At 39.9% G+C, this 14641-nt stretch overlaps 1 protein-coding gene across 1 annotated transcript in view; it reads right to left on the bottom strand.

Moving 5' to 3' along the window:
* Nucleotides 1-636: 636 nt before the first annotated feature.
* Slc30a8 (solute carrier family 30 member 8) overlaps nt 637-14641 on the bottom strand; it is a 40381-nt gene continuing 26376 nt past the window's right edge. Inside the window, exons 4-8 of the mRNA XM_028867968.2 lie at nt 13781-13934; nt 9486-9636; nt 4925-5030; nt 2966-3100; nt 637-1490 (exon numbers count right to left, since the gene is read on the bottom strand). Coding sequence (XP_028723801.1) covers nt 1345-1490; nt 2966-3100; nt 4925-5030; nt 9486-9636; nt 13781-13934 — 692 coding nt within the window. The 3' untranslated portion in view covers nt 637-1344. The remainder of the gene's footprint in view (nt 1491-2965; nt 3101-4924; nt 5031-9485; nt 9637-13780; nt 13935-14641) is intronic.

Here is a 14641-nt window from a genome sequence, read left to right as displayed (position 1 = left end):
GGCAAGTGTTACGTCAGCTTCATTCACTGATGACAGTTTGAACAACCCCACTAAAACTAACACTGAAATGTAATGCTCCTGGTGAACTCATGAGGTAGAAGCCTACCCTGACTGAGGTTTGGGGTGGTGGAACCTTGGGGAGGTAATGTCCAATGAGAACACAAAGATGGGGCACTAATTAAGTGGGACTGTGGCTTTGTACAAAGAGGGGCAAGAAGTAAGCCAGGATGTTCAGTCCTTGAATCCTGTGATGCTCTGCCCTGCCCAGGGACTCTATAAACATTTATTACCATCCCCCAAAGCCACTGCTCACGAAGAGGCTTCCCAGCCTCCAGAGCCATAGGCCGCATAAACTTTCCTTTTCAGTTAACTGGTATAATTCAATTACAGAAGTAAAAAAGAAAGCTATTCCCCAGTTCTCATCCTAAGTCTGGTATCAAAAAATATCTTTTGAACGAGTGAAAAAAATAACATTTTAAAATTACCTATCCTCTTTGATTTTTTGTTTTATCTATATAATAATAGTATTAAGTTGAAATTCTAAAAGTTATACTGTTAGAAAATGCAGTACAGATTGAACAACAGTGATTTATAAATATTGCGCAAAACTGGACATTTATCTTAATTCTTTGACTTAAGTCCTTTCCCTGTAACCTGGATAAGAAGCATCCTGTTCTGTGCCTCCTCATTTTCTTGCATTATTAAATTACAATTTATGAAAACATTCAAAAGCTAGCAATTTCAGAGCTTTTTCCTTCTCCCATACCGTTTGCAGAGAGAACTAAAATAGAATTCAGTAGCTTACACATAGAGCACTGCAGTAGTGTAAAATATAATTCAGTAGCATACACATACGGCATCGTAATTTACATGCAAGATTAAAAGAGGGAATCACACCATTTCATAAATAATGAATGCCTGTTTGGAGATGGTGGAAGAGACGAGTTCTAATGCCTCAAGATTCTGACCAAATATTTGTGTCTCATGCTGAAGATCCCTGGAAAGGCATTCCTGAATTCAGGTATACCCATTATTGTAGGGAAGTGAACCATTTATTACCTGTGGTTGCAAACATCTGCTATTTCATCTCCCAGTTAGGATTAATCTCTGTATATATTCCTATGATTGGAAACAACTACTGATTATGATATAATCCAAGAAACTGATGAATCTTGTGCATCTTCATTCATGGTGAGTGTGGATAAATAAAAAGGAAGAACATGCATGCTACATTGCCATGACTTGCTCATATCTATTCTGCTGGTTGCCTCACTGCCTGTTACTGAAACTTTGCAGCAGTTTCTCATGTCCTGGGAGACACAGGAAGCTGGCGGTGGGGCCGAGCTAGTCCTGTGGGTCTTCACAGAAAAGGCAGCTGGGATCCTGGTCTGATGCAGATTCTATTTGGATGGTGAGAGAGTGCAGATCAAAGCTAGTGCTGAGGGCTCGAGCAATCCCTGTCCGGACTGACTGGCTGTCCTGGCTAGCAGCTGTTGATAAAGAAACACAGGAATATTAATGCAGATAATACATTCTCTCTCTCTCTCTCTCTCTCTCTCTCTCTCTCTCTCTCTCTCTCTCTCTCACACACACACACACACACACACACACACACACACACACATACACACATGAGGGAGAGAGAAAGATGCAGGAACTGATTGATTTCAGCTGCAAGTGTTCGGTGCCTGATGGGTGCTAAATGCTAAAGAAGCATTTGGCTTTAGAACTTAGCTCTGTTCACACAGACAAGGCAGGGGAACATGAGTGCAGTAAAGTGCCCATCACTATGCGTACTCATCCTACTCAATTACCTCTGCAGTATGGCATTCATAGGAGCTTCATATGGAAGGAGCGACAAGGCTTGGAAAGAAGCAGGACCAGATTGAGCTATTGTGTCGTACTGGGCGCTGCTCATCAGCCCCCACAAATCCCCCTTTTGTGGCCCTCGGATTTAATTAGAATTTATATCAAGACAAGTGGCAGGAACAAGGAAACATTTAGAGCTCCCCCAGACCTTCCCTAGAGCATCCACCCTCACTGCCCTCCTTTTTCCTGCCTTAAATAATATCAGAAGGCTGCAAAGTCGCCCCCCCCCCAGGGTAACCTGATTGTTTGCTATATTCTTCCCCTTGAGGTGAGAGATTGGTACGGAGGATGCTGTAAATTTCCTGAAGTCATATCTGAGACCCTTGGAGAGGATGGGGACATCTGACAAAGCACAGCCTTCAAAAGACTGTCACTGATATTCCCGTCCCTTGCCTCTAAGTAACTTCTTCAGTCATCTTTTAACAGCCTAACATAGTACTCCTGGCCTGAGCTTTCTCCTAAGAGAATGAAAAACCTCCTACCTCCCATTTCTCCCAGTCTGAAAACTTATCATGGACTTAATCCCCTTCCACTTGAAAAAAGCAGGCTTGAGTCTATTCTATGAAGTGTGTTGCATGGCAATGGGTGGCTGACCATCTTTCAACACATCGATTAGCTTGTGGGAATTTCAAAGCTGAGCTTCTATTTCCCTTCTTTTGTGTTCAGGGTCAGAAAACCATCTTTTACACAGAAGATACTCCATTGAGATTTTATTTTTCTTGTCGAATTCATTCCTATTATTTAGACTGAGATGGCGCCCAGACAAACAGGTGGAGTCGTTTTTTTTTTTTTTTTTTTTTTTTTTTTTTTTTTTTTTTTTTCCTGAGGCCAAGGGCTTGAAGTTGGGGAGATATTTTAGCCGTTTGTACTGTCTCTCTACCCTATGCAATCAGCCCAGAGGATGCCATTGGGATCATTGTTACTATGACAACATTGATAAGTGGGTTGGTTTTCAGAGACGCTGGGTAGAGCAACACATTTTACAGTTGTTTTGACAGACAATAGATAGTAAGGGCAGCTCTAAAAGGAAGAGAAATGACTGAGGTCTCAGGGTATGGAGTGAATCTTGCCCAGGGTGTTTACAAAACTCACTGACCTGTAGCAACATGAACAGAGAGAATCACTTGGTTCACTGTAAGCGACCAGATGTGCAGACTGTGCACAGACATCACACCATCAACTGCGAGGATGAGCTCTTTCACGCTGTTGTAACTCAGGCCCTTTGGAACGCCTGTCAAAGGAAGAGTATGACCCTCTTGTTACTTATCTGAATGCGCTTGCTTGTGAATGCTAAGTCAGCTGCACAGTTCAGCAGAACACCAACTTGCATCGAGTCCCTACTTTGATTTTTTTTCCTCAAATATTTAAAAATCAGACTCTGTCAAAGGGTTTGTTACAAATCTCAAGTCCACAGAGAAAATACAGAATTTACTAGGCAACATCTAGCAATAGTAATCATCCTAACAGTGCTTTTATCTTTGCACAGTCTCTACAAAACATAATGAAACAACATGGGGTTTGGTATCATAAATCTTGGATTTACATTCTGACTACAATTATTGTGAATTTCCTCAAATTGTGATGCTTCTCTGATCATATGCATAGTAAAATATGGCCAGTAAGAGCAATGCATGCATCATGAATGATGTGGGGACTTCATGGAACAAGCCTGTTCTTTGTAAATTATAATGCTATGCAATGTCGGTTGTCCAATAAGGCACCCCAGGAACTGTGCTAAGAGGAAATGCTAACGTTACAATGATAGCTTATCACTTGGTTTTCAAATTCCCCATTGTTTCGGCTGCCCAAGTCAGCATTCAACATCTGGGTCACAGACTATCATAATTTGACTGTCACTCTTCTTTCTAAATGAATCATGTAGAACACATGGGAAGATGGGAAGACCACCAGCCAATCAGTTTGGTTTTTATTTTTTTTTCAAATTTATTTTTGACAGGTTCTCACTATGTAATCCTAGATGGCCTGAATGTATTATATAGTCCAAGCTAGTCTTGAACTTGTAACAGTTCTCCTGCCTGTATCTCCCAACTGCTGGGCCTTCAGGCATCTGCCGCAATGCCTGGCTAATTACCTGTTCTTTGGGACTGAACTAGTCTCAACATGTCACCCCTAATGACAGAGATGCAGTCTGGGAAGCTCAGAAAACAGCCATACGCCAACTGTGTTATGCCAGATGTAAAGAAAATCACCAAAATACAGAATAGAAGAAGGAAATGTGCCCAGCAAGCTTTAGTCATGAGCTACTTTCTTGACCATGAGAGTGACTACTGTCATCTATTTTTGATTAACTGGAGGACTCATGGAGCCAGGTAAAGCAGAAGAATATATGGGTCACACTGGTTATGTGCAATGAGGTTAATTAGCAAAAATCTGCTTTGGGCTAAGAACAAGCTTGAAAAATCATTTCCCCAGCTTCCTACTGGCCCCTCTTCCTCAGCCATGTTAAAGTCCCATGCCTCCTCTGTTGTAACACATGCTGTTCTATTCTTTCTCATGGTTTAGACAATTCTCCTTTCACTCATGCATAGCTCCTCCCCGATTGTAGCTCCTCCGAGATTAGGAGAGGGCCAATCACTGCTTTGCTCAGCTTTGTAAGTTGAATTTTAAGGACATGATCGCACAGGGTTCACCAAGCACTTACTGAACAAATAAATGTCATCACAGTGTCCTTGTACTTTGAGGTACATGAGACCTAAGTGTTCAACTATAATGATAAGAGAAAGACTCCACTTGTATTTCTTAGATATTTTGCCAGTATACTTGGGGACATATTTATAATTTTTTCAATATTTTCCTCTAATGTTGTATTTAGTATTATCCTTGGTATCTTTACATTGCGAGACAGAATTTAACACATATGAATGCTGTTTCTATTTGTTCCATATAAGAAAAAAATCAGATATTAAAAATCCTTATCACCCTAATTTTGCCCTATAATACAAATCAACAGAGAACATGCCTTGCAGTCATCCCTTTATGATCAAAGGGGAAAGGGGAACATCAGTCTTAGGAAAAATGGTGAAAGCATTCCTACCTTCCATGAGTAAGATGGAGAAGTCTTTTAAGATCATGATGGTACTGACCAAAACCAGGATGGAAAAGATAAATGTGCACACTGGATCAGCAATTTTGTAGTCTGGCTGGAAAACACGGCCACTTCGGTTAACTGAGTTCAGACTTTCCATCAAGAACCCCAGTTAATAAATTAAGTGAACCTCTCTGAGTCCTTCTTTTCCTACTACCCATTTACCTTCCTCAAAGGCAGAATGCTGTTCCTGGGGACTCAGTCACAGAAGGAGCTTTAAATTTCTAGTGACTAATGAATGGAGGCTTCTAGAAATGTGCTCACAATAACTTAAGAATTAAATTTAAGTGTTCTCTTAAAAGACCCTGATTTAAAGTTTCTCAAATTAATGTGAGAACACTGTAGTCATGGAAATATGTGAAAAGGTGGTCACACTAGCCAATGCTTTTCAACCTTAACCATGGTGAGGGAGGAAATGGGAATATCATTTATTTTAGCCTTTAAAGCACAAACCAAAGCCCAAAGCCAAAAGCCCAAAGCATGAGTCTTGATTCTTGAGCCCTCCGCCATATATATAAAATCTTCCTCTCTTTCTCTTTCCCTCCCTCCATGAATTGATATCCTTGATACTGGAGTGAAATATGTGCTATTCTGATTGCAGTACTGTAGTGAAGCTCACGGACACAGAAAGGTCTGAGCTCCACTTCCCTTGGGAAATGTAGCATCAACCTAACCCTTGTGTGGGGACTCGAGTTAATTTTTTTTGAAGTTGTTACATGGGATTTTATTAGTTACACAACAAAGAAAGCCATAATCAAAGTATTTACCAACTACATGGTGGAGGCCATGGACAGGCGGTTACAGCAAAGCTGGGGAGATCCCACTATAGGTTTCAGGTGCTATCTGATGACATTCTAAGGTTTTGGATTGCTGAAAACTAGTGGTCTGTTAAGAATGCATTGCAAGTTTGTTTTTTTATTAGTTGAAATAGATTGTTTAATACAATCTATTCTGATTATTGTTTCCCGTCCCCCAACTCCTCTCAGATCCTTCCCACTTCCTCACCTACCCAAATCCACACCCTTTTTTTCTCCCTCTCATTAGGATACACATAGGTACCTAAAATAATAATAATGACAATAATAATTGATAAAAACAACAATAATAAAAGATAAACAAACAAACAGGATAGGCCAAGACAAACAGAAGAAGAAGAGCCAAGAAAAAGCTCAAGAGCTATAGTAATAAAAACAGCTTGGTACTGGTATAAAAACCAACATACGGACGAATGGAATCGAATTGAAGACCCTGACATTAATCCATGCACATATGAACACCTGGTTTTTGACAAAGGAGCCAAAACTATACAATGGAAAAAAGAAAGTATCTTCAACAAATGGTGCTGGCATAACTGGAAGTCAATATGTAAAAAATTACAAATAGATCCATATCTGTCCCCATGCACAAAACTCAAGTCCAAGTGGATCAAAGACCTGAACATAAATCCAGTTACACTAAACTTAATAGAAAAGAAAGTAGGAAGCACTCTTGAACGCATTGGCACTGGAGACCATTTCCTAAATAAAACACCAACAGCACAGACCCTGAGCACAACAATTAATAAATGGGACCTCTCAAAATTGAGAAGCTTTTGCAGAGCAAAAGACACAATCAATAAGACAAAAAGACAGCCAACAGAATGGGAAAAGATCTTCACCAACCCCACATCTGACAGAGGATTGATCTCCACAGTATATAAAGAACTCAAGAAACTAGACATCAAAATACTGAACAGTCCAATTAAAAAAATGGGCTAAAGAGCTAAACAGAGAATTCACAAAACAGGAATCACAAATGGCTGAAAGACATTTAAAGAAATGCTCAACATCCTTAATCATCAGAGAAATGCAAATCAAAACGACTCTGAGATACCACCTTACACCTGTCAGAATGGCTACAATCAAAAACACCAATGACAGTCAATGCTGGAGAGGATGTGGAGCAAAGGGAACACTCCTCCACTGTTGGTGGGAATGTAAACTTGTACAACCACTGTGGAAATCAGTATGGTGGTTTCTCAGAAAATTAGGAATCGAACTACCTCAAGACCCAGCCATCCCACTCTTGGGCATATACCCAAGGAATGCTGATTCATACCATAAAGATACATGCTCAGCTATGTTCATAGCAGCACTATTTGTAATAGCCAGAACCTGGAAACAACCTAGATGCCCGTCAACGGAAGAATGGATGAAAAAAATGTTGTACATATACACAATGGAGTACTACTCAGCAGAGAAAAACAATGAAAGCATGAAATTTGCAGGCAAATAGATGGAACTAGAAAAAATCATCCTGAGTGAGGTAACCCAAACCCAAAGGCAATCATGATATGTACTCACTCATAAGTGGATTCTAGATATAAAATAAAGAACAATCAGACCACAACCCATAGAACCATGGAGGCTATATATATATATAGCATGGAGGTCCCTAGGACAACTGTGGCTTATGATAAATTTCAGTTTTACTCAATTATTGAAAAAAATAGCCAAATGAATGGAAACACATGAACTATGAACCAAAGGCTGAGGGGCCCCCAGCTGGATCAGGCCCTCTGAATAGGTGAGGCAGTTGATTGGCTTGATCAGTTTGGGAGGCAACTAGGCAGTGGGACTAAGTCCTGTGCTCATTGCATGAGCTGGCTGTTTGAAACCTGGAGCTTATGCAGGGACACTTGCCTCAGTCTGGGAGGAAGGGACTGGACCTGCCTGGACTGAGTCTACCAGGTTGATTGTAGTCCTCGGGGGAGGATTTGCCCTGGAGGAGGTGGGAATGGGGAGGTGGGAATGGGGGTGGGCTGGGGGTAAGGGGAGGGGGTGGGAGGGGGGAGAATAGGGGAACCCGTGGCTGATATGTAGAACTGAATGATATTGTAAAATAAAAGAAAAGAAAAAATAAATAAATAAAAAGAAAAAGCTCAAGAAACATAAATAGATGCAGACACACACATACACACACACAAATCCCATAAAACACAAAAACAGAAGTCATAATATATATACAAATGATCTGTAAGATTTTTTTAAACAGTGCCCTGACAAAACATTATGAGACAAAGAATCTCCAACAACGCCACTGATTTCATTTTGTTGTGGCATCTACTTCTGGGCATGGGGCCTGCCCTTCAGAATGGTGAAACTCCATTGGAGAAACTAATTTTTCATGTATGAGTTGCTTATCAATTGGAAATAGCTTCTGGGTTGGGGATGGGGCTTGTGTCCTGTCCCCTTCTGAGCACTGGGACCACACCAGGCCTAGATCTGAGCAGGATGTGTGCATGCTGCCACAGTCTGAGTTCATGTGTACACGGGTCCCATTGGGTTTAGAAGGCTTTGTTTCCTTGGTATTCTCCATCCCTTCTGGCAAACTCAAACTGTTAATCTTTATGATTTTAAACTGTCTTTACCTTTGACTTGAAGCTTTTATTTTACTTTAAAAGTTTTTATTTATTTACTGACTTGAAGTTTTCAAGGTGTATTTTCTCTATCTGAGTTCAGAATTCTTTTACTTCCACTTACGTATTTGAACATTTTAGGAAAAAACCACTATTCTCTCCAAAATGAAAAATCATGATAGCATGATAGAAAAAGGCAGAGCTGAATGCCATTTTTGGCCCCACGCTCTCTGTCCCAAACACACGTCTCTGTTGGTAAGTATTTACATGTTTAGGATAGGAGACCTTTCTCCTTTCTTGTTTTGACCCAGAACTTTGCTTTGGGGAAAAAGAAGCTCCTCCCACACTGAGAACAATGCAAATAGATCCATGATTCAGGTGCTCTATCCTTCCCCAGCCAAGCAGTAGGCACAAGTCCCAAATTAAGTAAACCAGACACCCTCCCATAAAATGTGATTCTCAGAATGCTGGAGAGATGGCCAGAGGGTTAGGAGGGAGTGCTGCTCTTGCAGAGAACCTGAGTACACTTCCAAGCACTCACATCAGGCTCCAGAAAATCCAAATCCTCTGATCACTATGGGTACCGGCACTCATGTGCACATACTCACTCAGAGAGAGACACATTATTGGACTAATTTATAAAATAAACATAAATAGATCTTTAAGAAATATGACTCTCAGCAGTGACAAGAACAGGAGAAATATTTGATAAGACACATTTATTTCAGCATGATACCCATAGATACCAAACTGTGCCCTTATTTCTACCTTGATTTCTGTCTCTGAGTTCATTCCATACTTTCAGCCAATTAGTATAATTTAAATAAACCAGAGATCTCATCCATTGCTTACATCTAAGTGCCCCGAGTTGTTCATGGTTCCATTGATTTACATCTTAACACCATATCAAAAGGAACTTTCTTGAAAGACTCAAAGCCCAACAGATAAAGACAGCTCTTTAGAATCTGAGGTATACTAAGGATTCAGTATTTGTTAGTTTTAACTTTGTAAAGTGATTTGTGCAGGTAAACACAAGCTGCTAATATTGGTGGTGTTTGAGTCTTAATTTTGATGCTACCTCATCCATAGAATTACTATGATTACTAAACATACCTTAAAGTAGATAATGAGAGCACTAATTAGCACACTGATGCTCTGAAATACATCCCCAAGGGCGTGCACAAAAGCTGCTCTGACACTGGCATTAGCTTGTACATCCTTGTGGTTGTGGCCAAGGTGCCGTTGGTGCAGGATTGCAGTTAGTCTGAAAGAGATAACAATGTTCCTGACACACATACAATAAGCCTTTAAAAGCCTACACAGCAGAATGAATGAGTCACTAGTAGAATTTATTATCTAAACTGTCAGGTAATTAAAGTATCAGTGCCTTACAGTGTACCATGTTGGACTTATATTTGATTGTAAGTATATCTTAGAACTTTTAAAAACTCCTATGGTGATATTTTATTTGTACTGAAATGTGATTTTATTTGTATGTTGATAAATAAAGTTGCCTGGGGGTCAGAGCTAATAGTAAGCCATAGCGGAGCTGGGCGTTCATGGTGCACGCCTTTAATCCCAGCACTTAGTAGGCAGAGCTAGGTAGATCTCTGTGTGGTCAAGGATACAGCCAGCATTGGAGACACACGCCTTTAATCTCAATACCAACCATAGAAGACCTGGAGGTCTGTACAGACAGGCAGTGACGAGGCGGTCATGTGGTTGGGTTTACAACAAATGAGAAGGCAGAACAGAAAGTCTATATAAAGACAAACACACAGGAAGTAGGTCTCTCTTGGTTGAAGAAGATCAGATCACTGAAGCAGGAAGGGTAAGGCTCTTAGCTCTGACCTCTTGGGCTTTTATCTTTACATTGGCTCTGTGTTTCTTATTTAATAAGACAGTTACTTCTACAAACTCCCAAAAGGAAATATTTCAAACATTCACCTCTGTTTTCCTGGGGAATTCACCAACATAATGCTACACCGTTCCACACTAAAATTGAAAAGCATTACTGCTCTCATGAAAACCAAACATTGGTCCAATTAGATGGCTGTTGGTTGCCCCCAACATGTAAATGCCACTATTGCAACCCTGAGTATACCTTGCTGGGCTTATCATTATGGTTCCTAGGCTTTATAGCTGGCTCAGACTATTGGTGTTATCTCCCTTGGCAGCTTGTATAGAACCCTCAAATTCTATGAGAGTTAGTCCACCACGAGGAGGCTTCCAGGTCAATACTAGCCCAGTTCCTCCTGTGTACAAAGCACATGATGTCTTCAGAAATAATATCTTCAAGTTCTGGGAGGCAAGCAAGGATAGCAATAGCTTATATTTTTGAGGAATCTCTTGATCTCCCTTGACCAGCACCCAAAAGGAGGTTTCTCATGTCTGATACTGGTGCTTTGTTATACAGTCTATGGCTTTCAGAGGGAATTTATCAGTCTAAGTGTCTATATATTTATGTGCTCACGTGTATGCCAGTGCTTGTGTGTGTGCCTGCTCATGTGTGCATGTACTTGTGGATACCAGAGAACCACCTTGGTTAGGAGCTATCCACCCTGTTCTTGAGACAAGGTCTCATTATTGTGAGACTCAATGATTTGGCTAGGCAAGCTGACCAAAGGACCCCTGTCTTTGTTTCTCCAGCATTGAGATTACAAACCACTATGCCTAACATTTTCCTGTGGCTTCTAGGGGTCAAATTCAGGAACCCATGCTTGTGATGCAAGTACATTACTGACTGAGCTATCTATCCTGCTCCCAATGTTAGAATCTTTAATTTTTTAATTGTGCTTAATTTGGTTTATTTGAGTGATTATTTGAAATCTGAATAATTTTCTAATGTCCAATAAAGAGAATACTAGGTCTGCATATATACTTATTCATACAGTGACTGAAATCATCTGATCTAGTATAACTTGTATATGTACACACACATATTGCAACATATTGCAAAGTTTAGCCTGACTCTTTCAAGCAAACTGAAGAAGACATCATGTATGGGCAAAGTATCTGTTAAATCTCAGGCCATCACCAAAAGCAGAATCACAGATATCCATCAAGATTTGATCATTCCATAATGCAGTTTTCAGATTGTCAGTATTTGGATAGAAATTCACTGTCAACTATGAGTTACCATTCCACACGCCCCAGATGGCCTGATAGGCTGGCAGTCTATGGATCTTCTAGATCTGTTATTTATGTTCATCACATTGTCATTCATTCTTTTACTTGTTTTATTTTAAGATGATGGGGAACACATATTTAGGCACTGTTGTTTGTACCACAAACTGGGCATGATATCTCCCTAGCATACATGTATGGCACAGATTGCAGGGATCACACACACACACATTTATGTTCATGTCTACTAAAAATAGCCACTATAGTTGTACCAGAAGAGGAATCTGGTTTAGATACACACAGCAACTGGGCTGAATTCACAAATTATGCAGAAAAACATTTCCTTTAGGGCTCTGTCTACAACTTTATCAAAGACTCTTTACAGTTGTTCTTGGAACTTTCTGTCCTGGTTTGGGGTTCCCAAGGAGCAGATTTACTCCCAAATTTCAATTCTGATATCTCCACATATTTCAAGAACACAGCATCTAGCAGCCCTTGAAACTTATATTCTTAGTTCCTGGAGGAAATGTTCTAGTTACTCTGTCCCTTTATCCATAAATAACTACCTGCTCCCTTGCTTAAGGAAGGCCGGGCAACCAAGCAGGCTGTCGTTCTAAGTATGAAAAGTACTTGCAATGGTCAGGGCAATGCTCAAAAGCAGCTGCAGTAAAAAGAAAATCTGGATGGTATCTATAGTAAAGATCAAGATCTACCCTTAAGGGACCAGATTTAATGTAGTAGTTGGCTGGGTTGATCCGCCATCTTTGCATACCTACATGATGTGTGACTCTTTGGAATAATACTTTTGTTCTCTCTACTGCCTCCGGGACATACTGTTCTCCTTATGTGAAGAGGGTACTATTTACCCCCAGTGAGCAGGACACATGTTCTGAGTGTTTATCTCCTAGAGAAGACAGACTCACATTCATCTGTCTGCATTCTTTCTTCCAAAATGAAGCTAGTTTCAAGTTAACTCCTAGAAGATAGTCTCTAGGCAATGGCAGAAGATCATTAAATACCATCTTTAACTTTCAGTTCAGATATTGTGCATATAAACTATGAAGTAAAAATGGAGATGTCTAAATATGACTCATATAATAACCTGAGGGAACATTTCCAAACCGTACAAGTTAGTGTATCTACCAATTGCAAAGATCCCATCATGCCTTCTCTTAAAAAAATGCTGTGTCATTTCCATTTCTTCAACCACTGTCAAGACTTTGATGTCAACTCTCCCGTGTGAAATGTATCCGTCTGTCTTGGAAAACTTGGTGCTAGAGGTGTTTAAAACTTTGAAGGTGTGTGTGTGTGTGTGTGAATTTTCACATAAAATTTACCAGTTAAATATCCTTGATTTGACTATTCAAAATGTTCCAACGTTCAGAATCTTGAACTTGAAACATATTCCAAAGTTTCAGGTTTCAGGACATTTTAGATTTTTGGATCAGGAATGCTCAATCTGTATAATATTTTCATTTTACTGAATTACTAAATTACCAAAATTCTTTAGGAGCTTAAAACAACATGAATTCATTATCTTAGAGTTTTGGAGAAGAAATGTCTGACATAGGTTTGGGAGACTGAATTCTTTCTGAAGGCAATTGTGGAGGGATTTCTTTTTCCCTAACAACTTTTTATGTAGTAGCATGTTGTAAGGCTAAAATAGAGTTTGATGAAAGGAAAACCCCCGTTTTTGATTTGGTTGAAATATACAAAGGTGATGGCCACTTTATGAATATACAGCAAAAGAGACCTTAAACACAGAATCCACACTACAGTCGATAATTTCTGAGGTCTCCATCAATTCATCAGTCTGAGAATTCATAATCTACTTACCTAACGAAAGTTTAACCATTTGGAAGCCACAATGCATGGGTCATTAACAACATAAGAAAGTAGAGAGGATGGAAACTCTATTCCAAATACATGGATCTAGATTCAAATCCTAAATCCTCACTACCTAGTTAACATAACTGAGCTTCCCTTTCATACTTGGTGGGGTTGAAAGACCACAAAATTCAATTTGATATATACATCACAAGATCCTTTCCCACCCTCTGGCATGTTGGAAGCTTTCAAATATGCTAGCTAGTGGAAGTCATTGTTTTAAAACTCCTTAATCCATAGTGATCGACACTATTTTCAATCTTAGTGGCACTCAAATACCATGTCAGAACTTTGGCATCTTCACAGACACAGGAGATTTTTTTTTCGTTTTAAAAATATTTCTCTAGATAGGACTGAAGATAAACCAAATAGACATTTAGCATGGGATGACTTACACAATGTTGGCTGCCACTGCACAGCCTGAAACAATGATCATGATGCTTGCTTGGATCTGGTAATCAGGATACACCAGGCGCTCACAGGCAAGGTACACCAGCACACCAGTCACCACCCAGATGCAAAGGACAGACAGCAGGGCACCAAGGATCTCTGGGAGTCAAATTCACAGAAAGTAACATGAATATCACACTCACATCCCCAACTCCCCACAAAAGAGTCAGAGACTCTTTGATCCTCCTGCCTATGAACATGACCTCAAACTGTTTTTTTTTTTTTTCAGGGACTCATGAAGCAGAAGTATGAATGGATTTGAGAGCTGAGATGAGGCACTTTAGCACGGTATCCATAAAACACAAACATCAGAATTCATTATGCTCCCTGTTACTGAGTCATTTTCAGCAAATTTTTAGAACATATTAATTGCCGCCTGTCCTCCCTGTTCTCCTTGGGGATTTTAATTTACACAGGTGCTAAAATGATGGAAACTTATTAGAGGATGAAATAATGAGATATGACGAGTAAAATGTGTTTAGAAACTCTTCATTTCACCATAAAACATTTACAACTTGCCAGCACTGGCACCTTTAGAGGAACAAGCTAGTAAAAACGGAAGGCTTCAGAGTGTACTTTACGAAAATGGGTTTCATTTGCCAACCGGACATATTGTAAACACAGGGGCGAACTCAAGGGCTTCTCTGCACTCCAACTGCTTTTTAAGAGCAACTGCAAGGAAGAGAAGCATCAAAATGGAAACATTTGCATTAATATTTGAAGATAAGAGCGATCTCAATGTGCTTGTTTAAGAAAGAAAGTACTTTAGCTCATATGACCCTTCCTTAATACCTTTCCCTGTCCTC

Source organism: Peromyscus leucopus, chromosome 20 (assembly GCF_004664715.2).
Source record: "Peromyscus leucopus breed LL Stock chromosome 20, UCI_PerLeu_2.1, whole genome shotgun sequence".
Lineage (NCBI taxonomy): Eukaryota > Metazoa > Chordata > Mammalia > Rodentia > Cricetidae > Peromyscus > Peromyscus leucopus.
Note: the sequence above shows the minus strand (reverse complement) of the source record. Positions and strands in the feature narration are given on the sequence as shown.